This window comes from Oncorhynchus gorbuscha, linkage group LG03 (assembly GCF_021184085.1).
Source record: "Oncorhynchus gorbuscha isolate QuinsamMale2020 ecotype Even-year linkage group LG03, OgorEven_v1.0, whole genome shotgun sequence".
Taxonomy (NCBI): Eukaryota; Metazoa; Chordata; class Actinopteri; order Salmoniformes; family Salmonidae; genus Oncorhynchus; species Oncorhynchus gorbuscha.
Genome location: NC_060175.1, coordinates 27,283,053 through 27,310,502, shown reverse-complemented (window position 1 = coordinate 27,310,502; position 27,450 = coordinate 27,283,053). Strand labels below are relative to the sequence as shown.

The following is a 27,450-nucleotide window of genomic DNA, read 5'->3' as shown; positions in this document are numbered from 1 at the left end:
TTACATTATTATGTTATTTTGTATATCAATGCACTTTGTTAATTCATTTTACTCTTTAACACAAGCTCAGGTCAGGGGGGAAAGGTGTGTTTCAGACAAGGAAGAGAAGCCCTGCCGGGGTAGGGCGTGGTTCTCGACTGCAAAGCTGATGTCATACATGCACGAAAACACATACCCTAGTGAACTCTCGGTAGGCTGGACCGACGAATCACAGCAAAGGAGATGCACGCACCTGCTAGGTGCTTGGTGAAAGGTGATTGGTTACACCACAGAGAGACATTGGGGTAGGGCTGGTAGGTGTACATGTAAACCAAAACCTTTACAAACTCAGACTCTTCACATTAAGAGCTTGTTCAGGTAACATCACCACTACTCCGGAGTCCCTCAACAATGGACATCACCTCTACCTCTGGTGTCTGCCTTTCTGCCTTCCTTTGACATACTGATTAACTGATCTCCTGAATCTCGGAGGCCTCTCTGCCTTTTGAATCTGACCCAGGCATGCAAGAAATCATTCGTCCTTCAGCAAGAGGAGGAAAGAGGGAAGAGGAAGAAAAGCCTCTCTAGCAACAAGACCCGGTAACACAATAGTATCTCTTGTTATGGCTTCTGGCTCTCTGGCTACTACAAGGAAGGATAGGGTAACTTGTAATTATAAAACCAAAGTTTTTAAACAGTACTATCTTTGTACTGAGTTTTCTTAATTACTATAACCCGGTTTTTACACAAGGGACTTTTTGAAATACTTTATAAAATCACTATCACAGAATATTATTTTAATGGCAGTATGCTGATATTTTCCTGTTTTACTTCAGTATTTATCTGTAATATGATTTTTCAAATGAAAAATAAGTCAAGATTTGAAGGGTGTTTGACAGAGATGGCAACAGATAAGAGACACCTGTCATCACTGAGGAAAGCCTCTCTCCAGAGCTTGTGCTCTTAACAGAGGAGAATGGTGGTACAAAACAGGAAAAAATCTATCCTTTGACTAGACAAACCAGTTAGGGCACATAGGTCTAAACAGAAAGAGTCTTGTCAAAAGTTTCTAAATTCTACTATGTGCAGGATAAGCAAAGTATGCTGGTCTCGTGGATGAATTGACTTTATGTTGTTGTTGATATGCTGTAAGGAGACAGTTTCTCTATTCAATTATTTTGTATTCTACACAGACAATTGTTAGGCTCCAGATTTAAAGGGGGGGAAAGGTGGAGAGTGAAAGGGCCTCTTCTTTTCAGTATAATAGATGTAACTGGCATGCTTGTCTTCTCTAATAATAACTTCAAAAGGGTCTAGTCAGGCTTGTTCTTACTTGTTTTTAACTGGTATGATTAGAGATGAGACTAAATAAGAGTTTTCCCCCTCCTCATGCAAGTTCTGTAAGTCCATAGACGTACATTAAGTTGCGTAGTTATTGGCCTAAACTAAAGTAAGAATTCGCTGCTCAATCCGAATCTCTGGTTTTATAATTGTTGGTTTATAAAGAACAGTTGCAGTCTTGCCTTGTTTGTGCTATTCCATTACTTGCATAGGCCAGCAGTTACTTACTTAAATGTAAGCAACAATGGATAATGGATACAATAGGAAAATGCAGTAAAACTGTAGCTGATGCTACTGTATACACAACTCACACCAGTTATCTACAGGTGGTGATAATGTCATTTTCTCAAGAGGTCATTGTTGCTAGGGCTTTTTAGAATGTCTTCCTGCGAGAATAATATGGGGAGTTGTCTTTTTCTTCTACAAATCCCATCTTTTATAACATTATCTGCTCTTCTTGCTCAGTTTGCGGTGCTTGCAGTATTATTACTAAACTTGGACTTGAATTAATCAGTAACCCAATGGTGGCCAAATAATTGAATGGCCAAATAATTGATACATTTTGTGATGTGGCAATGTGCCTCGCCTCAAATATATGTGTTGAAAGTGTATACAAGTTTAATGGCCTTCACAGGTGAGAGGTCAGGTAGTGGATTGCATGGATTGGTTTTGTGTGGTTAAGACCATGCAGCCATTTTGTCTGAATGACTAAGCAACTGGTTGAGTCCTTTGTTTAATTTCTGTTTGTTCACGCATGCTACGCGCTTAGGGTTGGCGGTGACCATGCAGATGCTGAATTACCCATTTGCCTTTAAAGCAAAGTAGATTTTTGCATCTATATGCATACAACTGGACATGATGTAAAGTCATTACTATACTTGTGTCACTTGAAATGTATCAATATACTATAACTGCAATTTAGAGTTTAATTAGATTATTCAAGAAAACAGGTCTTTATTGTTCAAAGGTCATGTAAAACCTATTGTAAAGGTTTACTCCGGAGTATTGAAAACATCATGTTTCATAAAAGGAGAATAAAATGTCACATCTTCCTTAGCCCCAAAAATGGATTAGAGACTAGACTAGGGATGAGCATCAGATTATTATCTGATAGATGCCAAATATATAGATTTCTTGTATATCAATTGCTTCCTTATTTAACTGTTCTTTCAGCCTTCTAAAATATAATTTCTCTCTTTTCTCTCCCTCTCTCCTTTTCTCCCTTGGAGGGCCTCTAGTGCTGTTCTGTCTACTGAAATGCTGCCTGGCTGAAGACTAGGAGGGAGCAGGGCATGTCTGTGGGTTTTGCCTTTCATGGGGTCTTGAATGACCAGAGAGAGACTGGATGTGGCTCTCTCTCGGGCTCCAGGGGGAAATTTGAGATATTTCCCCTCTCTTTTCTCCCTCTACAACTCCTCACTTTTTTCTTTTTACATTTTTCCTTTACTGCTCTATTCACAATGGTAAGATTACAGGTGTTGCTGTTTGATTTCCTTCTCAGTCCCCTCCCTTTTTAACCTCCTACATACTCCCCCTCCCTCTTTTGTCCCACATTTTTACCTTCGCCCACCGCCATACAACCTTTCCCGCTCTCGCAACCCACTAATCCCATGACATTTGCATCAAGTAATGTTTGATTTGCTTGTTTCAGAGAAAAACCTTTTCTTTAAGTTTGTTCTGACAACAATGGAGGCTATATATTTTGAACATGAAGAAAGAATTCAAACAGGATTTTACTTGTAGCCTACAATGAATTAAATCAAATCTCTACTACTGAAAGTAATGTGGATACTTTACATAAAAGGACTAATGTAATCAGACAATATGTATTTGGTGAAATAACACAAGACCAATTTTGAAATGCTGCAATGGTGCAGGAACAGTGTGAATTGTGCACAGTGCATACAGTTTGTACGTAGGATGTTATTTAACGTATAATGTTTTCCGAGAAGTGTCATTGAGGGCATTCAATGTTGGTGGCAGTTTGCCAATGTGGCAATGATAAGGTGATCTTGAGGCATATTAGTCAAGACATGGGACTAATCATCTTCTGAAATTCCTGCCATTGTGGTACTCTAGAATACTACATTACCTGTGTAATACAGTAGCGTTTTGTTACAGCTGCGGCCTGACTTTGCGAGGGCCCAGTGGCCTACCATACCTTGTTTTAGCTAACAGCGCAGGTGCATAACTTCAAGGAATCTTTGTAAAACCACAGCCTCTTAAATTATAGTTTATGTTCTTGGATCATAAAAAAGCCCAGTTGTGATGTGTTTGGATAATTATTAACAATGACTTAGCCTACTGATGTGGTTGCAAAATTATATAATAAAAACATCAAAGAAATCCGACAGGGTTTGATAAACACAGCAGTGCTTTTCTGGATCCACCTGTATGGTAGCTTCCTCTATTTACACTGTCCGCATCTGTGCTGCTCTTGTAAATGAAATATTGATATTTGGATGGCCATCTCCATCTTACGAGGTAGTTTTGGATGTTATAACTCCCTCTAATACTGCCTGGTAATGATGATGATGACCCTCTGCAGGCATCATAGACAAAAACACATAACACAGAAACACAATCCCACGTAGCACTGTATGTTCTTAGCCCTTGATACTGGGTAGTAATATCTTATGAGTTTCTGATAGGTTTGAATAGTATTCTAAGGGTTGTGTAGACGTAGATATGCTCTGAGGTTGGATATAGTTAGTTATGTGCTTTTGGTGACCTTCCCTTTCTTTGGCTTCCAAAGCACGTCTTACCTGACAGTGCTGGGCTGTACACAGGTGTTCTAACACTGTCTGGTAATGATGTCCCCTGAAAGCCCCTCAAACAACCACACCATCTCAACAACCAATATAGGTGCAATGGCACTGTCGCATACCTGAAGCAGGATGTGTTCACAGTTAAATAGTTTTTTACTGTTTGGAAATTGTTTTCAGTCAACTCTATGTTTTAGAGAGAGACCCTCTATGTCTGTTGGCATTGCAAATTTCTCAGGTGTAGACCCGAAGTCACGTGAACTCCAGTTCAAAGTTCAGAACATGGAAAGATGGAGACTGTAGTAGGGTAGTCTTTTTTAAAGGACTACATATGTGAATAAGACGATGATGGAACAACTGGCTGAAGGAAGCATCCAGCACAGGTGACACCAGACTTTAAAGGCTGACAGAGATAGTCCCATAGGAAAAGAGGATGAGGTAAAAGTCCTAAACGTCGTCTGTGGTGAGCACCTTCCGCCTAACCCCCCATTTGTGAAAAGTAGTTCCTCCCTGCCTCCTGCCCTTTGTGTAGATTTTCCACCCCACCCAGTAGTTAAAGAATACCAGTGAAATGACTGTTGCAGTAAGAGCCACTTCCTCTTCCCCTCCCCCAGTCAGAGCTGAATCTGGGCCTTTGTTGGCTCGTGATTGGTCCAGCGGCCCTACTGTACCTGCGTGGCATATTGTGCAGCTGACACCTGAGATCTGTGTGAGAAAAATAAACACAACTACCTCTATGGCTCTCCTGCTCTCACTTTCTCTTTATTTCTCTCTCTCTCCTCTTCTCCAGTGAAATCCGGTGGCATTAGCTGAATCTGATTATTGCATTTAAACTAAAATGAGAGGTTGATTCACTATCGTTGAAGTTGTTTTTTTCATTACTCTCAACCAGTTATAACTATCAACCTATTGCCCTATTCCACACCATTATGATTGTCAAGGTAAAACAAAGGTATACAAAGAAACGGAGTTCTCTAACTGTGTGTTCTGTAACAAGAGGTTGGCTGTACAATTGAGTGGAAAGCGGACACAAAAGCATTAAGTGATGGAGGTGTTTGTCAAGGGTTGTTCATCTGAGTTCTGGTTTAACAACACACAATAATTTAATCACAGCTTTGTGTACTCATTCTGAACTCTGAAATTGTAATGTCATCATTTATTTGCATGTCCCGTTAAAGATCAAATAATTGAAAGATTGTGTAATATTGCCTTATGACAAAGAATCTGCTCCAGTTATAAATGTCTTACTATAATTGTAGAAATTACCATTACCTCCAATACATTTTTTAAAACTTTTCACCACTGGTGTGTTGCTATTAGCTATTCCAATTCTCCAACTTATTTCTGTCTTCTTTCTTCACAGCTTGTCTGTCAACAAGCTGCTGTAGCTACAAAGACCCTGGCTCCTTTCCTCTGATGCTCCTACCTAGACCTTATAATTGTTGTCTTACCAGACAAGTTTAGATCTAGCTACTCTGTCTAATACTGTCTGGTAATGCCGTCCATTACAAGGTATCTCATCGCTCTTCTTCTGTCAGTTTCTTGGAAAATCTGTACAAATCAACTGGTATCCGGTCATGTGATGTCTTTTTCCCTCAATGGCTTTTTCCATAACTGGCATGTAAGGTTTAATTGCAGGTCAAATAAAAATTGTCTTGAATTATGTCATTGTATGCAATATCCCTAGTCAAAAACATCCTGTAGGACCCCCCCCCCAAAAAAAATAATAATATCCAATTAGAATCCCAAAGAAAATTCAATAAGATTTTGGAAGCTTTCCTATAGGATAGGATTTTATCCCATGGGATAGTACCGAGTACCTAGGACAGAATCCTACAGGAGTCCAATAGGACTGGTTCCAAAATCTGATAGGATTTTCTTTTGGCTTCTATTATTGACTAGGGTAACTTGTTATTTTATAGTTGTTGTTTTTTCCAGGACAGATGTAAGTACAGATATGGAGACAGATATAGAGAAGGGTAAAGTGGATAGTCGGATAGTCAGATAGTCGGCCGAGCCAGGGCTCGAATCCCCATCTAGGAGGAGGCATATGTGGTCCGGATTTGGGAGTTTAGACCGCTACACCAGACTCCAGCACACTGATAAGATTTTTCTGTTAGATTCTTGTATATAAAATCCTATTCAATAGAGTCCAAAAGGACTGGTTCCAAAATCTGACAGGATTTTCATATTCATAATTAGATCCTTGTATTGGAATCCTATCGGATGAAACACTATACGCTATAGTTAACTTGGCTGCTTAACACATGGAGCACCCGTGAACAGTGGACACGTAAACTATAATAACATCATAAGCAACCAATATTGAACTGCCTCCTTTTCCACTTGAGATGCCGACCCTATAGTGGGGAACCGCCGGCAATGTCAAGATAGGGGAAATGGGGAGGGAGCACCTTCTAAGGATGGAGGGAGGGTAGGGGTGACAGCTCTGGGGGGGAAGGAGGCAGGGGAGGAGTTACAATCCTGGTAGGGAGGGAGGGAGGGAGGGAGGGAGGGAGGGAGGGAGGGAGGGAGGGAGGGAGGGAGGGAGGGAGGGAGGGAGGGAGGGAGGGAGGGAGGGAGGGAGGGAGGGAGGGAGGGAGGGAGGGAGGGGGGGTAGGTACAATCCTGAATGGAAGGAGTTTGGCGGGTGTCATTATCTTTAGGTTTTTATTTTCCTCTCCCTATCCCAACAGAAAGAGGGTAAACGGAACATTCTCTATTTGGAAGCATAGCTGACTATTATACTGTATATTAAATTAAGAATGTTCATATCTTTTACTGTGTTACTGTCCCTAAAAATGTATTTTCATTTTACTTTTTTTGCATATATGCAATGTAAATATGCTGTACATTCTAAGGGGAAAATCCCCCAAAATCTTGTGTTATTGTAAAATTATATTTAGTATTGTATATAATGTTGTAATGTCTTCTAATTCAAAAGACAATAAGTTGCATGAATAAGAATCAAATCAAATAACTCAAGTGAGTGTTTTGTTGAAAAATGTGTACTGTACTGGTGGTCAAACTTCATTGTGGTGGTGAATAAAACCTGTTGTTTCCAATGAAATCAAATATTGTAATTAATGTTGTTGTATTGTACTGGAACAAATGACAACAAACTTTAATATAATGGGTTCAATTAAGAAAAGTTCTGATTTAAGACGTATCAAAATCCTATAGGATCCAATAGGATTCCAGTAGGATTCTGATAGAGCTGACACAACATCCTATAGTGTTGTGAAAATCTTATAGGATTTTATTGGAAAAATCACTAATTTTGTAAGATTTTTTGACTAGGGATGCCTTGAATAGTTATTTGTCTTACAGTGTTTTGTTGATTATGTTAATGGTCTTCAACACAGTATTTTTGTGTGTTTTTCGTTATCATATGAATCATTATAAATTGCATACAGTGTAGTTTTGTACAACTATTAAAATTCAAAATCACTATATTAACATGCAAACATATTTCTTACAGTGAAATCGATAAATTCAATCATTACTCACTTTAAAGGTCAATTGCAGCTGTTTTTTAAAATATCTATATCAAATCATTTCTGGCTAACAATTAAGTACCTTAATGTGATTGTTTTCAATTAAAATTGTAAAAAAATAAACAAACATTGCTCCTTAGCAAAGAGTAATTACTCAAGCAAGAATTTTGCTTGGACTATCTGGGAGTGGTGAGGGGAAAACTGAGAACTAGCTGTTATTGGCACAGAGATTTGGAACTCTCTTTCTTATTGATTTATTGACTAATTTAAACCCTGGTGATGTCACCGGGAGGCCAAAACTCCCTCCCCACCAAAACAGACAAAAATTGCAGGTGGTCTTTTCTAATAGCTCTTACACTAAAAGGGCATTATCATAATTTTCACAATTTCCCAGTATTATTCTAACCTGTGGAAATATACACTTGGTGGACAGTTAATTAGGTACACTCATCTAGTACCGGGTCGGACCCCCCTGGTCAGCAACAATGTTCAGATACGCTTTGGCATTCAAACGTGTCTCAATTGGTATCAAGTGACCAATTGGCGACAGCGTAGCCTAGTGGTTAGAAGGTTGGACTCGCAGATGTTATTGTAAGTGTAGCGAAATGCTTGTGCTTCTAGTTATGACAGTGCAGTAATATCTAACAGTAATATAACAATTCCACAACAACTATCTAATACACACAAATCTAAATGATGGAATAATAATATATACATATAAATATATGGATGAGCGATGACCGAGCCGCATAGGCAAGATGCAATAGATGGTATAAAAACAGTATATACAGTGAGGGAAAAAAGTATTTGATCCCCTGCTGATTTTGTACGTATCCACTGACAAAGAAATGATCAGTCTATAATTTGAATGGTAGGTTTATTTGAACAGTGAGAGACAGAATAACAACAACAAAAATCCAGAAAAAAAACGCATGTTAAAAATGTTATAAATTGATTTGCATTTTAATGAGTGAAATAAGTATTTGACCCCTCTGCAAAACATGACTTAGTACTTGGTGGCAAAACACTTGTTGGCAATCACAGAGGTCAGACGTTTCTTGTAGTTGGCCACGAGGTTTGCACACAATGGAGGCATTTTATCCAACTCCTCTTTGCAGATCTTCTCCAAGTCATTAAGGTTTTGTGGCTGACGTTTGGCAACTCGAACCTTCAGCTCCCGCCACAGATTTTCTATGGGATTAAGGTCTGGAGACTGGCTAGGCCTCTCCAGGACCTTAATGTGCTTCTTCTTGAGCCACTCCTTTGTTGCCTTGGCCGTGTGTTTTGGGTCATTGTCATGCTGGAATACCCATCCACGACCCATTTCCAATGCCCTGGCTGAGGGAAGGAGGTTCTCACCCAAGATTTGACGGTACATGGCCCCGTCCAATGTCCCCTTGATGTGGTGCAGTTGTCCTGTCCCCTTAGCAGAAAAACACCCCCAAAGCATAATGTTTCCACCTCCATGTTTGACGGTGGGGATGGTGTTCTTGGGGTCAAAGGCAGCATTCCTCCTCCTTCAAACATGGCGAGTTGATGCCAAAGAGCTCCATTTTGGTCTCATCTGACCACAACACTTTCACACAGTTGTCCTCTGAATTCAGATGTTCATTGGCAAACTTCAGACGGGCATGTACAGTGGGGGGAACAAGTATTTGATACACTGCCGATTTTGCAGGTTTTCCTACTTACAAAGCATGTAGAGGTCTGTAATTTTTTATCATAGGTACACTTCAACTGTGAGAGACGGAGTCTAAAACAAAAATCCAGAAAATAACATTATATGATTTTTAAGTAATTAATTTGCATTTTATTGCATGACACCTACCAACCAGTAAGAATTCCGGCTCTCACAGACCTGTTAGTTCTTCTTTAAGAAGCCCTCCTGTTCTTCACTCATTACCTGTATTAACTGCAGATCTTGTGAGATCTTGCATGGAGCCCCAGGCCGAGGCAGATTGACAGTTCTTTTGTGTTTCTACCATTTGCTAATAATCGTACCAACTGTTATCACCTTCTCAGCAAGCTGCTTGGCGATGGTCTTGTAGCCAATTCCAGCCTTGTGTAGGTCTACAATCTTGTCCCTGACATCCTTGGAGAGCTCTTTGGTCTTGGCCATGGTCGAGAGTTTGAAATCTGATTGATTGATTGCTTCTGTGGACAGGTGTCTTTTATATAGGTAACAAACTGAGATTAGGAGCACTCCCTTTAAGAGTGTGCTCCTAATCTCAGGTCGTTACCTGTATAAAATACACCTGGGAGCCAGAAATCTTTCTGATTGAGAAGGGGTCAAATACTTATTTCCCTCATTACAATACAAATCAATTTATAATGTTTTTGACGTGCGTTTTTCTGTTTTTTTTTGTTGTTATTCTGTCTCTCACTGTTCAAATAAACCTACCATTAAAATTATAGACAGATCATTTCTTTGTCAGTGGGCAAACGTACAAAATCAGCAAATACTTTTTTCCCTCACTGTACATATGAGATGAGTAATGCAAGATATGTAAACATTATTAAAGTGACTAGTGATACATTTATTAAAGTGGGTAGTGATTTCAAGTCTGTATATAGGCAGCAGCTTCTCTGTGCTAGTGATGGCTGTTAAACAGTCCGATGACCTTGAGATAGAAGCTGTTTTTCACTCTCTGGGTCTCAGCTTTGATGCACCTGTTCTGACCTTGCGTTCTGGATGGTAGCGGGGTGAACAAGAAGCAGCTCGGGTGGTTGTTGTCCTTGATTTTTTTGGCCTTCCTGTGACATCGGGTGCTGTAGGTGTCCTGGAGGGCAGGTAGTTTGCCCTCGGTGATGCGTTGTGCAGACCGCACCACCCTTTGGCAGTAATGGGCGGTGAGTTTTCCGTACCAGGCTGTGATAAAGCCCGACCAGATGCTCTCAATTGTGCATCTGTAAACGTTTGTCAGGGTTTTAGGTGACAAGCCAAATTTCTTCAGCCTCCTGAGGTTGAAGAGGCGCTGTTGTGCATTTTTCACCACACTGTATGTGTGTGCGGACCATTTCAGTTTGTCCGTGATGTGTACACCCAGGAACTTAAAACTTTCCACCTTCTCCACTGCTGTCCACCGATGTGGATAGGGGAGTGCTCCCTCTGCTGTTTCCTGAAGTTTACGATCATCTCCTTTTTTTGGGGACGTTGATTGATAGGTTGTTTTCCTGACACCACACTCCGGGTGTCCTCACCTCCTCCCTGTAGGCTGTCTCATCGTTGTTGGTAATCAAGCCCACGACTGTTGTGTCGTCTGTTAACTTGATGTTTGAGTTGGAGACGTGCATGGCCACGCAGTCATGGGTGAACAGGGAGTACAGGAGAACGCTGAGCACGCACCCTTGTGGGGCCCCAGTGTTGAGGATCAGTGAGGTGGAGATCTTGTTTCCTACTTTCACCACCTGGTTTGGCAGCCCGTCAGGATGTCCAGGATCCAATTGCACAGGGCAGGGTCGAGACCCAGGGGCTCAAGCTTAATGATGAGCTTGGAGGGTACTATGGTGTTAAATGCTGAGCTGTAGTCAATGAACAGCATTCTTACATAGGTATTCCTCTTGTCCAGATGAGATAGGAAAGTGTGCAGTGTGATGGTGATTGCATTGTCTGTGGACCTATTGGGGCGGTATGCAAATTGAAGTTGGTCTAGGGTGGCAGGTAAGGTGGAGGGGATATCATAGTGATTGCAGTGGAGCGGTTCCTGGGGCCGAAAGATTACATGCAATATTACATGCAATATTAGCACAAGTCCCTCCCACTTAGATCCTAGAGCCTGAGAAGGGAGATATGGAGAACTGCTTTGCTTTATCTTGGCCAGGTCTCAGTTGTAAATGAGAACTTGTTCTCAACTGGCCTACCTGGATAAATAAAGTGAAATAAAAATACAATTTAAAAAAAGAAGGGGCCTCCCAGGTGACGCAGTGGTCTAGGGAACTGCATTGCAGTACTAGCTGTGCCACCAGAGACTCTGGGTTCGCAGCTGGCTGCGACTGGGAGGTCCGTGGGGTGACGCACAATTGGCCTAGCGTCATCCGGGTTAGGGAGGGTTTGGCCGGTAGGGATATCTTTGTCTCATCGCGCACTAGCAACTCCTGTGGCGGGCCAGGCGCAGTGCACACCAACCAAGGTCGCCAGGTGCACAGTGTTTCCTCTGACACATTGGTGCAGCTGGCTTCCGGGTTGGATGCGCACTGTGTTAAGAAGCAGTGTGGCTTGGTTGGGTTGTGTTTCGGAGGATGCATGACTTTTGACCTTCATCTCTCCCAAGCCCGTACGGGAGTTGTAGCGATGAGACAAGATAGTAACTACTAATAATTCGATACTACGAAATTGGGGAGAAAAAGGGGGTAAAATTCACAAACAAACATATTTTTTTTTAAAGAAGGAAGAAGTTTTTTGTCAATGTACTATTTTTTATTAGGGTGTATTAAGTATTAAGTTAGTTTCAATATTACGTATTAATTAATTAATATATTTTATTTTGGTTTCAAACCGTCCAGTTGGTGGCGGCAATACACCTTTTTGAATGTAGTCCGCCATAAAACCCACAGAAGAAGAAGAAAGCGAAAACGGAAAAAACCGAAAACGACAAAGAAGAAGAAGAAAACGAAGAAGAAGAAAACGAAGAAGAAGAAAACGAAGAAGGAAAGTAAATAACAATGTGCAGGTTTGTAATTTCCTGCACATGCGGAGGTTACTTCTGCTTTCTACCACAGTAGCCGCAATACAGTTTTCATTGATACATCGCAAAATATTTGGCTACTTTGCAGATTCAGTACATTTATTTATACATTTGTTTAGTCATCATGTCGGGAATACCACCAGATACCTGGCAGCCACCCACAGTGAGCCTGGAGACAACGTAAGCACCGGTAGCTAACTAGCTAACGTTAGCTATTGTTTTGAATGAATGAGCAACTAGCTTGGAGTTATTCAAATGCTTGCTATTCAATTACGTTTAACCAATACCAAATGCTATGTATTGCTGTCCATTGGTTAATTTAATATCACATGGAAAAGGAATGCTCTTAGCTTAATTTCGTGTCCGCGCTTATGTTCCAGAATGGGTACAATTGTAGTGGAACTGTACTGGAGACATGCTCCCAAAACGTGCAAAAACTTTGCTGAGTTGGCCAGGAGAGGTTACTACAACAACACCAAGTTTCATCGAATTATCAAGGACTTCATGGTGCAGGGAGGAGACCCCACAGGAACAGGTGAGACAGATAAACACAAATACAGATGGTTGGGAAATTCTTTAGAATGTTTTGTTAAATATTGTTCCACTACCAGGGGGGTGTTCAGCAGGACACAACGTTTTGAAATGTTCAGATATAAATGTTATGTTGCTTATAGGTCGTGGTGGTGCCTCCATATTTGGCAAACAGTTTGAAGATGAACTAAACCCTGACTTGAAATTCACAGGTAACTATACAATTTATAAACAGGAGAAAACATGTCATAGTAACAAAACGTTGTATTTTTATGTCTCTACTGCTTTCTTATGGCGCCATCTCCCTCCCTAGGTGCAGGGATCTTAGCAATGGCCAATGCAGGACCAGACACCAACGGAAGCCAGTTCTTCCTGACCCTGGGGCCTACTCAGTGGTTGGATGGAAAGCACAGTATCTTTGGGAGGGTGTGTCAAGGTATATCAGTTGTCAACCGCGTCGGCATGGTTGAGACGAACTCACAAGACCGACCTGCCGATGACATAAAAATCCTCAGGACAACTGTACCCAACTGATACTCATTCATACAACCAGCAACTACTTTCTTGTACAGTCATTTTGTCATGATTTATGCCTTGGATTAATTTTGTTATTCTCAAATCAATAATGTAGCCTAACCATTGTGGACATTATCACTAAAATGATTGAGTGACATGGTAGAAATGACACACTTGAGAATATGCCTGATGTTTATCTAATGATTGCAGATAAATCTCAACCTGAAACTTGAACAGACTACCACTGGGGGGAGACAAACAACAGAACATACAGTAATGTTGGTCTTTTTCATAAGACATGATATTTATAAAAAAATATTTAAAAAGCCTACGCTGTTGTGGACACAATGTTTTTGTTATAATGTTTGGTAATCTCCCTATAGTTTGAGGCGAACTTGATTAACCCTAACACCTACTCTTAGCAGGTGCCGGGAAGTCATAAACCCTGCCAATTTCTCACCTTAGAATGTGATTTTAAACCTAACCTTAACCATACTGCTAACCTTATGCCTAACCTTAACCTTATGTTGTAGCCAGTTAGCTTGGCTGCTAGCGGGGTCACCGTAAGTAGTGATACCTACTGAAAACAACTTTTTGTTCATGGCACAGAATTTTCATTTAACTGTTGTCTTCCATTAGAACTTTTCCTTTAGAACTTTTTATTCTTCGTTTACAGGTTGGCTTGTTAAATTGTTGCTTGGTGAGTGTGAGCAGTTCCTCTTGTACTGTTGAGGTCTCTTTGCTTGATGTAGGCTTCCAAGCCTCCTAGCTGTGGTTGGTTGCTTTCTTTTCAAACCTGGCAGCCATTTGACCAGTTAGGCCATGGTAAGACTCCCAGATGTGTTCTGGTAGTGCACACACAAACTTGATGGCAGCTCCACTGAGACAAAAATGCAGCCTGTCTACTTTGTCTGCCTCAGTCGACCACACCTTGGCCAGCCTCTCAAATGGAAGGATAAAGGAGTTCAAGCCTGCCACATCGTATGTGGCAAGCTTTGCCTGAGGTGCTGTCTCAATGGTGAGCTTCTGGCAGCAGGACTGTAAGGGGCTGTGCTTGATCCATTAGGGTGGTGAGTAGCTGTGAGGCCATCGGTCTGCCAATTGTTCACATGATTTGGGATGGAACGGGGGTTGGCGTATTAAGCCATTGCTTTTGGCAGAGAGTAGCCATTTCCAGCGGCGATGAATGGTGGGCAATGTTGCTGATGCGTGACTGTGGCTGATTATGTTTGTACATGGACGTGGACCAGCCAGACTAGACATCTGCCTGGTAACCCTGGTGTCCTGTATAGCCTGGGTCCAGAGAGTTCACCGGTGGGCATATGGGTCCTAAGTAGATGTCGACCAATTAATCGGAATGGCCGATTTTAATTAGGGCCGATTTCAAGTTGTCATAACAATCTGTTATTAAATGTTATTTTGGACACCGATTTGACTTCTTTTTTTTGCACTTTTTATTTAACTAGGAAAGTTAGTTAAGAACACATTCTTATTTTCAATGACGGCCTAACTGCCTCGTTCAGGGGCAGAATGACAGATTTTTACCTTGTCAGCTCGGGGGATTCAATCTTGCAACCTTACAGTTAACTAGTGCAACGCTCTAACCACCTGATTACATTGCACTCCACAAGGAGCCTGCCTGTTACGTGAATGCAGTAGAAGCCAAGGTAAGTTGCTAGCTAGCATTAAACTTATCTTATAAAAAACAATTATTCATAATCACTAGCTAACTACACATGGTTGATATTACTAGTTTATCTAGCTTGTCCTGCGTTGCATATAATCAACGCGGTGCATATCGTTGCTCCAATGTGTACCTAACCATAGGCATTGATGCTTTTCTTGAAATCAATACACAGAAGGCATTGATGCTTTTCTTGAAATCAATACACAGAAGTATATATTTCTAAACCTGCATATTTAGCTAAAATAAATCCAGGTCAGCAGACAATATTAACCAGGTGAAATTGTCATTTCTCTTGCATTCATTGCACGCAGAGTCAGTGTATATGCAACAGTTTGGGCCGCCTAATTTGCCAGAATTTTACGTAATTATGACATAACATTGAAGGTTGTGAAATGTAACAAGATTATTTAGACTTATGGATTCCACCCGTTAGATAAAATACGGAACGGTTCCATATTCCGTATTTCACTGAAAGAATAAACGTCTTGTTTTCGAGATGATAGTTTCTGGATTCGACCATATTAATGACCTAAGGCTAGTATTTCTGTGTGTTATTATGGTATAACTAAGTCTATGATTTGATAGAGCAGTCTGACTGAGCGATGGTAGGCACCAGTAGGCTCGTAAGCATTAATTCAAAACGCACTTTTGTGCGTTTTGCCAGCAGCTCTGCTGTTTAAGACTTCTAACCTATCAACTCCTGAGATTAGGCTGATGTAACTGATGTGAAATGGCTAGCTAGTTAGCGGGTGCGCGCTAATAGCGTTTCAAACGTCACTCGCTCTGAGACTTGGAATAGTTATTCCCCTTGCTCTGCGAGGATGGCTGTTGTCGTTGTGTTCCCGATTCGAGCCCAGGTAGGAGCGAGGAGAGGGACGGAAGCTATACTGTTACACTAGCAATACTAAAGTGCCTATAAGAACATCCAATAGTCAAAGGTTAATGAAATACAAATGGTATAGAGAGAAATAGTCCTATAATTCCTATAATAACTAAAACCTAAAACTTCTTACCTGGGAATATTGAAGACTCATGTTAAAAGGAACCACCAGCTTTCATATGTTCTCATGTTCGGAGCAAGGAACTTAAACGTTCGCTTTCTTACATGGCACATATTGCACTTTTACTTTCTTCTCCAATACTTTGTTTTTGCATTATTTAAACAAAATTGAACATGTTTCATTATTTATTTGAGGCTAAATTGAATTTTTTTGGTCCTTCAATAATCGGTATCGGCGTTGAAAAATCATAATCGGTTGACCTCTAGTCCTAAGCCATTGTATTGTTCTATGGACGAATGTGATGTAACTACCATCACATTGGACCAGTGTGATGGTAGCGTGGCGTCGAGGAGCTGAATCCATGTTGACGGGGGGGCAATGCAAATAGTCTGGGTTGCCATTTCATTAGGTGTTCAGGAGTCTTATGGCTTAGGGGGTAGAAGCTATTTAAAAGCCTCTTGGACCTAGACTTTCCGCTCCGGTACCGCTTGCCGTGCAGTAGCAGAGAGAACAGTCTATGACTAGGGTGGCTGGAGTCTTTGACAATTTGTAGGACCTTCCTCTGACACCGCCTGGTATAGAGGTCCTGGATGGCAGGAAGCTTGGCCCTAGTGATATTGGCCCTTGCTTGGCCCTTGCTTCTCACCAACTGCACCATGCAGCCATCACCTTAATTGTGGGATGCACTATTTGTCAACCTATCATTAGGGTGACTGAAACAGGAACCAACTTTTCTCCAATTCTAAAGCTACAGGGGATACAAATTAAAATTCATATTTAAAACCTCTCGCTAATCAATGAATTGTACACGTTACGTTTCCAGTGTGTGATATGGGGGCACAAAAAGGCTTATTTCGACATTTTATACAAACAAACTTGTATTAACAATAGCAGCTATGTTGACACTGACATGTTGATCTTGCTGTGGGAAAACCACTACAGTGTCTGACTTTCGGCTGTTGCAGATGCACCTCCCCAAACATTTACTCGCAGACTTTTGTCGTGCTATCCAGGATCCTTGGGATGTCCCTACCCTAAATCTTGCCTAACCTTAACCCCTTACCTTAACCATTTTACATTTAAACTTCATCTCCTTTGATTGGGAAGCATTACCTTAACCATTTAAAATGTCAACTTTAATGGGGTAGGAAAGTCCCAAGGATACCAGGTAGCACGGACACGCAGAGAACCCTCCTGGTGCAAAACATTTACTTCCTGATTTCATCAGTGACGTATGGAACCTTGCTATTGGGGATCCTTAAGGTGTCCCTACCCCACTGAAGTAAAAATGGTTAAGGTAATGCTTCCCATCTGAAAGAGTTTGCATATATAACTATTTGTGGTCTTTGGCAAGGGTTATTTCGGCTGTTTGTGTGCACTTTTTGTTTCTTCTTGAGGCAAGATGAAGTTCAGTAGCCAAGGTCTATGCCCCTTTCCCAATGATTGGTCAACAGTAGGGATTCCTCAATGAAGTGTTTGTTGTAAGTGGCCAGGGTTCTGGGATAAAAGCATGGTTTCGACTGCTCCTACAGTTTTGCTTCGAAACTGCAGTTTAACTGATGCCTGGCACATTAAGACAATTTCCATATTTGAAAATTCCAAAAAATAGATTTGTCATTACCTTTGTGAACTAAACATCCATTGAATTATTCAAATAATTGTTGCTGAGGCTTTTTTTTCTTCCATCACTCACAGCCGACGATATTGGGCTTGTTTGAATGGTAAGGCTGAAGCAACCGACTGCAGACGAATGTCGAGTTGTGAAGTCGGGGAGGTGCATCTCCACAGCCAAAAGTTGGACACCGATGTGGTTTTCCAACAGAAAGGCTCAGTGCAACATAAGTGTTGCCATTGTTTATAAACCTTTTTTTGTGTTTACTTTTACCCCTTCTCCCCAATGTTGTGGTATCCAATTGGTAGTTAGTCTTGTCTTGTCGCTGCAACTCCAGAACGGACTCGGGAGAGGCGAAGGTTGAGAGCCGTGCGTCCTCCGAAACACAACCCAGCCAAGCCGCATTGCTTCTTGACACAATGCCCGCTTAACCCGGAAGCCAGCCGCACCAATGTGTCGGAGGAAACACTGTACACCTGGCGACCGTGTCAGCCCGGGCCGCCACAGGAGTCGTAGAGCTCGATGGGACAAGAACATCCCTGCTGGCAAAACCCTCCCCTAACCCGGACGATGCTGGGCCAGTTGTGCACAACCCCATGGGTCTCCCGTCAGAGTCTGAACTCGAACCAGGATCTCTAGTGGCACTGCGCTACTCAGGAGGCCAAAACCATTTTATTTTTAAGATTGAAATAAACATGTCTCCAACCCACATATCAAACACTCACAAACTGTAAATATACTGTATGTTTATACATTGTACTATCAATTGGGGAGAGCGAGCCTCAAATATCACATTAATTTGTGCATATCCACTGTATACATCTGAATCACGGCAAAGTTGCTTCCTGTTTCAGTCATGACTTTGGTCCCATTTCTGTGTCAAACAAAAACACAAATGATTGGTTGACAAATGGTGCCTCTCAAAATGCAGGTGAAGGTCATGACCTTTGACCACATGGTTGTTGTAAAGTTCATGCAGTCAAGATGTAGGTGTGTGTCGGATGATATTTATACCCAGAATCCAACACATTTCGCAAGGTGGTGACCGACTATGGTATCCGACTTTACAAAAGTGATCCTCTCGAACGCTCCCATTAACATTTCATATTCATCCAATGGGTGCGTTTGAGTGGTAATTCGAAAGTAGCTGATTGTAGACCGAAGTCGGGAGGTACATATGCACCAACAGCAAGTCACACGACTTCTGTTGTTTCTAGGATACGCAACAATGGCAGACATGGCATTCGCCTTGGTTATTGCCGATGAAGTGGATGATATCAAAATTCCACTTCTACACAAAGCTGAACATGATCAACATGATCCAAGGAATTAATATCCTGATAAGGAAATTAGATTCCAGGCCAAACTCTTTCCAACAGTCACAAGGCTTGTTTTGTATTTGTTGCTGGTTTTGACCAAATATAACCAGGTAGTGAACGTGTAGGCTCCTAGAATGAGAACATATGTGTTTTTGCAGCATATGGCATATGCCTGTTTGCCATTAATTCATGTCCTCATTATTATTTGTGATTGCAACATGGATTTGTAACAGATGTGATTAAATGGAGTCCACAAATATTCTTACTGTATGGTAATTGATTGCATTTTGTCCGCATCACTCCACATTACTACAGCCTGCAGTGTATTTCTTGAAACTTTGTTACATTTGTCAGTAAGCATGTAAATAACAGAATTTGATTCGATCACAAGAAGGACAAAACACTCACTGTACAGAAAAGGATTAGACTATACATGTACATCAGTTCACATAAGTTACTGTGTAAACAGTATGCCAAGCAGTCATGCACTTGGTATTGACCCCCCGACTGGTGTTGTGGGTACTTGTTCATTAAGGGACGGTTTCCTGGACACAGATTAAGCCTCTAAAAGTGCCAGTGTAGAAATCCCCTACAATATGTATTAAATTGTATTCACACTTAAGACAATCAACCAATTTGAATTTGTTTGGTGATAATATTACAGACAAGACAAATTGTAGGCTATATGGGACATAAAATTACAGTAACATCTAGATCAGCAGGAGGCAACCCTGTTCTAGGAGTGCCTCAGGTACTGCAGGATTTTGTTTCACCTCGGCACCACACCTGACCAACTGAGCTAATTGATCAGTTCAGTGATCGCCTAAATTCAACACACCTGGTCTTCCAGGCCAGTTAAATAAAAAACATGAAATACCTGCGGTACTCCGGGACCAGGGTTGCCTACACCTGATCTAGATAAATACATTAGCTATATTATTGCACATAGGATATTTCATTTATTTATGTTAGAAATCTGGATCACATATGTAAATTACATTGTAAGGATTTAAGGATAAAAATGCATTAAGCTCTAAATCACATGTCAAACTCATTCCATAGAGGGCCGAGTGTCTGCGGGTTTTCACTCTACCCTTGATGAATTAAGGTCACTAATTAGTAAGGAACTCCTCTCACCTGGTTGTCTAGGTCTTAATTGAAAGGAAAAACCTGCAGACACTCCATCCTCTGTGGAATGAGTTTGACACTTCTGCTCTAAATAGTCAACCGCCCAATACAGTAAACATGCATCGATAATAACCAGTGATAGGTAGCGACATCAACCATTTAGTGCCTTTTGCCTAGTTAAATAAAGGTAAAAAATAAATAAAACATTTGCTTCCCAAAAAACTGAAGAAGGTTGTCTTGCACAATGCTTTGGATCTGACTTCAAGTTGCAGTTGGTAAGGAGCAACTGCAGAAATGTCCAGTCGACTGAAGTCGAAAGTTCATGACCTTCATCACATGGTTGTTGTAAATGGCATGCAAGTCGACAACTTTTATACCCATAATACAACACACTTTTAAAAGGCGACCCGAAAGATGGCTGCCAGTGTGGCCATGAGGTGGGGGTAAGATGGAAAGAAAAGAGAAAAGTGGAACAAGTAAATATGGAATGGGGGAATGCACAAGCCTTCTGGAAGATCTATTGAAGGAGAAGATGAGGGACAGGAAAAAAAGGAGAAAAGTGGAACATGTTTTGAGTGAATATGGAATGGTGGATTACACAGAATTTGTGGAAGAACTACAGAAGGTAACTGAACGTGGTGACAGTGAGGATGAAATATCTGCAGTGGCAGGTGTGGTGAAGACTGCCGAGTTTGAGCCTCGTCCCGATGGTGATGAAGAGGATTTTGGCCCAGTGGGAGTGGCGTTTTTGGAGAGAATGGATCCTTTCCTTTTGGCTGATCCATATATGGTGTCAGGTTGGGTAGAGAAGAGGTTTGAAGTGCAATTGTGTAGGTTTTATGCGATTCTGCCACATCTCATGACTGGGGGCAAGAACTATGACTTGCTTTCCTCTCTGGAGCTGGGCACCATTTGAAAGGAGTGATAACTGGAGTGGCGTTAAGTGTTGAGGATCAACTGAAGTTGAAGATTCCAGGTGTCTGTGACGTCCCGCCGTTTGGAACGACGCAGACCCGTTGGAGAGTGTGGTGAAACAGAGAAGACTGTCTGTACTACTGAGTTTTGATGCTAAAGTGATAAAGTCAAGTTAGGATGTGTCATTTATCCTGTGACAGCTTTTGTCCCGAATCAATAAAAATGTTTTAGGTGTCAAGCTTATGGTCATGTGGCTGCAGTGTGTTGGAGGGAGATTCCTAGATGTGAGAAGTGTGCAGGAGGACATGAGACAAAGCAATATCTTGTATCGGTGGGATAAGTTGTGTGTGTGTCTGTAAACTGTAAACCCATGGTGCTGGAGATCAGAGGTGTTCGGTGAGAGAAAGGCAGGTTGAGGTTGCCAGGATCAGAATAGTGCAGAAGGTGTCGTATGCTGAGGCAGTGAAGAGAACAGTAGAAGAAGATGGGCCCAGGGTGAGGGATCCTAAGACATCCTTTGGTAAGGTTGTTTTTTTGGAGTTCATGGCCATGGTTGTCAATTGTAACGCAGGAATGGAACGTACAGTAAATCAAAGAGAATAGATGTTGTGGTGGCAGCTGCAGAGAAGTACTTGGGTGTGCGAGATTTTACTGCAGAATAGTTATAAGATGTTTTGAATGATAGTGTCCCATCCTCAAAGGCTGCTGGCCTGGAGTATGGTCAGATAGGGCCAAAGTAGTGGAATAGTGGTGAGGTTTTAAAGTCTATTGATGAACTTGTGGGTCAATCTAAGGAACATAATACAAAAATCCATCAGGTTAAACTAGAGATGGGCTGCGTCTCCATCCACCGCATCCGCCTATGTCGGCCTTCCGCATCTGCGGCGGAAGGTGGCCGAGCTACAGCGGTTTGTCAGACCATGAGACATCCTGAAAACCGGTCTTCTCATGAAAACGTCTGTAGCGTCTGAACGATTTGGCCTATAAACTAATTTCACCACTCTCACGAAGACAATGGTGTTCTCTGGGACTTATCTGAAGGTAACCCATACAAATGAATGGAAGTACTTTTGTGCCAACAAAAATAAGGGGTTAAATGTGTCCAAATAAACAAATATTTCCTGAGCTATTTCCTTATATCTCCTAGATATAGGTCAGACACTTCAAAACACACATTCCTCGATTCTCCAGACCTTTGCCTCAGTCCCAATCTGTTTGCACTATCATGCCAGCTCCTTGTCACTGAGTGACAAGGAGCTGGCATGATGGTACAAACAGACTGGGACTGAGGCAAAGGTCTGGAGAAGCGAGGATTGTGTGTGAGAATGTTTGTCTTTGCATGTTGTGGCTAGAACAGAACAGTGGAACATATATCTTTTCTTCTATGTCATACCATCTTGCCCCTCAGGGAAAATATTTCAGGTAAGGTAAATAATGTCTACTCCCCAACAGTCACAGCACTGATTTATTTGACTAAACTAACCTCTATTATGTTAGAGAAGACGTGAGAAAAGATTAAAAGGCATGTATCTTACATCATCGTCAGGATGTAAAGAATTAAGATATGACCATCTTAACATTTTTCTCAAAAGGGGGTCGGATCAAATAGGATTACACATTTAATTTTCCATGGTGTGTGTGTGTGTGTGTGTGTGTGTGTGTGTGTGTGTGTGTGTGTGTGTGTGTGTGTGTGTGTGTGTGTGTGTGTGTGTGTGTGTGTGTGTGTGTGTGTGTGTGTGTGTGTGTGTGTGTGTGTGTGTGTGTGTGTGTGTGTGTGTGTGTCTGTGTGTGTGTGTGTGTGTGTGTGCATCAAAGTTATTATAGTAAACGAAAACTGAAACTAAAATAAAAACTTAAATTAGAAAAACTATTTAGTAGCCTGAAATAAAAATTGAAAACATTTGCAAAAACTAAAACTGTACTGAAACTATTATTTTACTGCAAAACGAACTAAAATAAAATAAAAACAATCATACTATTAAAAAAAATGTTTTAACTTCTAATGGTTTCAAGCTTTTTATTCTATTGGGGTTTTCAAGCTTCTGAATCTGGTGGGTAAATGCTGCCAGTTGATGCCGGTGTTTGAAATGGGTAAATAGGCCTCGTTTGTGCATCAGGGAAGCATTCCAAGGGCAATCACCAAGCGTGACAGGGCCAAGCTAGAGCAGCTTGTGAAGTCACAGGAGCCATTTGCGATCCACACCGACCTACTTTAAACTGATAGCCAGTCGCTGTCTGATGTGGTGCCGTGCTTTCTCAACCTTTAGGCATACTTGCAGTCAATTACTGTTGCCAAATAGTTGGCACAGGTCCTCCACAAGTCACTGCATGAGTGCTTTGCATGCATACTGAATCCTCTGGAAGTCAACTTTGATCCAATCCCTCCAGCAACTTGCCAGATGGCACTTCGCTCAACAGAGATGGAGCCACTGATGAGGGAAGCGTCTTTTGAAGAGTCTTTTGTACTTCAACAAATTAGAGAGTACAGTCTTGCAGGACCCCAGGAAGATACTAGCACAATGAATCCAGCAAGCATCTCAAACATAGTGCTTCAGAAATATAGCTTCCTCACATAGAAAATTGTGTCTGAGGTCACTGTCCAGCCAGAGGGTCAACCTGGCAGGGCGTTAAAATGCTCTATGTGAGCTGCAGAAATACGTTCAAGAGGTCAAATGGGGCATGTTTACAGAGTCACCTCTTCAGTTTTGGCTGGCAAGGAGCTGGCAAGCTGGTTGGCTGTAAACTAAGATATTTGTTGTATTTTATGTTTTTGATGTTGTTGCAGATGTTTTTATTAACCCTATTTGAAGGGGGTTAGTCAGGGAATATTCAGAGGTGGAAACTTTCCATGGGAATTAACAGGAATATATGCAAATGAATATTACTACCATTTAAAAGTAGATGTTTTTTGCATTGGATAAATTTACCATATCATATGGAGACAGAAACAGAAACCTTTTACCTGATCATAAGTAGACATAATTGTAAATGATTAAATCCTTCAAATAGAAAAAAATAACAATTTAGTTACGAATCAAACTTTAAATTAGTTAACTCTTCATATGGGATGATTTCACAGAACAACAAAAGACAAGGAATATTGAATGATCTCCAATGATCCATCGCATCTCCCAAAAGCTTTTTCAACATACATCTGTAAAATTATAGTCTAGAAACTAAAGCTTTGGTTGTCTGCCTTCCAGGCTTCTACCTGGACCCCCTCAATGTCCGCCAATTTTTCAACCCTTGTAATGGTCAACCTGTTGCATGCTATGGTGTACGTGTGTGTTCCCAAACCAGGACCAGTTGCACTCTGAGGCGGCTGATGTTGGTGGGATTTGGAGGATGATGGAGGCAACAGAGGAAAGAGCCTCAGATTCACAAAGTCCCTTCAACCAGGTGGCTGATGAGATATGTCGGCACGACTGCCATATTGCATCTCCATTCCAAAGCCCTTGCTTGGAAGTGAACTTTGCCAGACTGCCAAGAACCTTTCCCTCATCCAGGCCAAGGTGGCGAGACACAGTAGTGATGACACCATAGGCCCTGTTGATCTCTGCACCAGACGGGATGCTCTTGCCAGCATACTTGGGGTCCCACATGTATGCTGCGGCGTGTATGGGCTTCAGGCAGAAGTCTTCACACTTTTTGATGTATTTCAGACCAGTAGTTCTCTCTGCTTGGAGCAACAGTGAAGTGGGCAGGGCAGTACCGATTTATTCTCTTACAGAGTCTGAACATCAGCAGAGTCTGCAGAGTCTGAACATCATGGCATTGTCTCCCTCAATCCGTGCAATGGCTACGACTATAGGTTTCAGGAGTTTCAGGCTGCTTCCCACTCTTTCTCCCAAAATGGGAGGGTAGGTAGCCTAGTGGTTAGAGTGTTGAACTTGTAACCAAATGGTTGCAAGATTGAATCCCCGAGCTGACAAGGTAAAAATCTGTCGTTCTGCCCCATCATTGTAAATAAGAATTTGTTCTTAACTGACTTGCCTAGTTAAATAAAGGTAAAGAAAAAAATATCTATATATCTATATATATAGAGAGAGAGATAATCCAGGAGGATCCGCTTGATAGGGCTGTCCATATCGGCAGACTGTGATATGGCCCTTTCTTGGAGAGACTCCTTCCCCTCCAAGAGACCGTCAAACATGATGACAACACCACCCTGACGGGTGTTGCTGGGCAGCTTCAATGTGGTGCTCTTGTTCTTCTCACTTTGCTTGGTGAGGTAGATTGCAGCTATAACTTGATGACCCTTCACATACCTAACCATTTCCTTGGCTCTCTTGTAGAGTGTATCCATTGTTTTCAGTGCCATGATGTCCTTGAGGAGCAGATTCAATACATGAGCAGCACAGCCAATGGGTGTGATGTGAGGGTAGGACTCCTCCACTTTAGACCAAGCAGCCTTCATGTTCGCAGCATTGTCTGTCACCAGTGCAAATACGTTCTGTGGTCCAAGGTCATTGATGACTGCCTTCAGCTCATCTGCAATGTAGAGACTGGTGTGTCTGTTGTCCCTTGTGTCTGTGCTCTTGTAGAATACTGGTTTAGGGGTGACGATGATGTAGTTAATTATTCCTTGCCCACGAACATTCGAACACCCATCAGAGATGATTGCAATACAGTCTGCTGTCTCTATGATTTGCTTGACCTTCACTTGAACTCTGTTGAACTCTGCATCCAGCAAATGAGTAGACAAAGCATCTCTGGTTGGAGGGGTGTATGCTGGGCGAAGAACATTCTGAAATCTCTTCCAATACACATTGCCTGTGAGCATCAGAGATGAACCTGTTGCATACACAGCTCGAGCAAGACATTCATCAGCATTTCTCTGACTACGTTCCTCCATTGAGTCAAAAAAAACGTTGCAATTGATAAGGTGTCTGATTCTTCATTTTCACCTCGAATAGAAGTAGAGGGACTTTTGTCATAGGTTGCTTGTTGTGAGTGCTGAGGGAGCATGTAGTCCTTGGCTCAGACAGTGCAGTAGTGTGGGCTCAATAGCATCTCATTAGTGTGCAAGATCTTGAGAATCAGCTGTACATGTGATGGACGAATACACGGTGCATGCAGAGGGTTGCAATTCCATTGAATTGGGGATAGTTTAACCAAAATATGCCACAAGACCTGCCTTATGTGCATCCCACAAAAAAGGTTCACTGTTATAAGCTAACTTTTTTGATGAATTTAAGCAAAAGTCCCAAAACTTCCCATGGAAAATGTATAGAAAAATTCAGGAAATTCACTGGAAAGTTTCCAACCCTTTGTAACCCTGGTCAGGGATACATGTGTAATATTACGTGTGCCATGACTTCATTTGTTGTATTTTCTTTCTGTCAGATAAATGGAAAGGAACTTGATTCTTCCTACATCTACCACTGACATTTAAAAAAGCATTGGATTAGTGTAAACATGGGTAAGAGTTTTTTATAAATAGTATATTTATTGCACCAGTCTAGGCACTTATTCTTTAATCCAAGTCACATTAGGATTGATTTATAAATTAAACCTAACCAAACCTATTGGCCAAATGTCTGTGTTAGCATGGGCAGTGCCATTGAGGACTTTTGCCATTTTGATTTAGTCAACTTGGTTGTTTTGCACTCTTCGCGACTGTTGATGTGTGTGGACCATGATAATTCCTTAGTGATATGGACACAGAGGAACTTGAAACTCTTGACCTGTTCCACAACAACCCTGTCGATGTGGATGGGGACGTGCTTAGCCCTCTGTTTCCAATAGTCCACGATCAGCTCCTTTGTCTTGCTGACGTTGAGGTAGAGGCTGTTGTCCTGGCACTACACTGCCAGGTCTCTGACCTCCTACCTGTAGGCTGTCTCATCGTCGTCAGTGATCGGCCTACCATCGTCACTAACTTAATGATGTTGTTGGAGTCGTGCGTAGCCACACAGTTGTGGGTGAACATGGAGTACAGGAGGGGACGAAGCACGAACCCCTGAGGGGCCCATGTGTTGAGGGTCAGCGTTGCGGATGTGTTGTTGCCTACCCCCACCCCCTGGAAGTGGCCCGTCAGTAAGTCAAGAACACCTAGCTTCACCGTCTAAGTTAACTAGCTAGTTAACTAGCAGGCTAGACTGTTGGTTTATAAAAGCCAAAGAAAGCTTAACTCGGTTTTATGAACTCCTCATGCATTTAAATGGATAGACAAATAGACTGCTAATTTAGCCCTGTAGCCAGGCTAATGTTACTAGCTAAATAACAGGTATTGTATACATGTTAAACTTGCCCAAGACAGTCTACAGAATTTTCAATTTAAACAAATTCAGCCAATTTATTCATTACTAAATGTACTGTAGCTAACATTTGATGGTTAATCCAGAGATTCTTAACTTTGCCTTGATTCGGCAGTCTCATCCAAATCACCATGGCCCTGATGAGTGACGTGAAGCTTGAGACAGGCATTTGTAGTTCCGTATGATAGCCACATTAGCAGCTAATTAGCATTTC

General features: G+C 41.6%; 1 protein-coding gene across 5 annotated transcripts; it reads left to right on the top strand.

The window, feature by feature from the left end:
- The first annotated feature begins 305 nt into the window (after positions 1 to 305).
- Positions 306 to 14,744, top strand: LOC124030015 (peptidyl-prolyl cis-trans isomerase-like 1). 5 transcript variants are annotated; one of them, XM_046341544.1, is made up of 5 exons: positions 11,856 to 12,252; positions 12,387 to 12,447; positions 12,648 to 12,802; positions 12,942 to 13,010; positions 13,112 to 14,744. In XM_046341544.1, the coding sequence occupies exons 2-5, from the start codon at positions 12,392 to 12,394 to the stop codon at positions 13,330 to 13,332; spliced, it is 501 nt and encodes a 166-aa protein (XP_046197500.1). In that variant the 5' UTR covers positions 11,856 to 12,252; positions 12,387 to 12,391; the 3' UTR covers positions 13,333 to 14,744. The 5 variants fall into 5 exon arrangements, with proteins under 5 accessions (XP_046197514.1, XP_046197500.1, XP_046197508.1 ...); XM_046341552.1 differs by having other exon boundaries at positions 12,387 to 12,457; XM_046341558.1 differs by lacking the exons at positions 11,856 to 12,252; positions 12,387 to 12,447 and adding an exon at positions 306 to 579.
- The last annotated feature ends 12,706 nt before the right edge of the window (positions 14,745 to 27,450 follow it).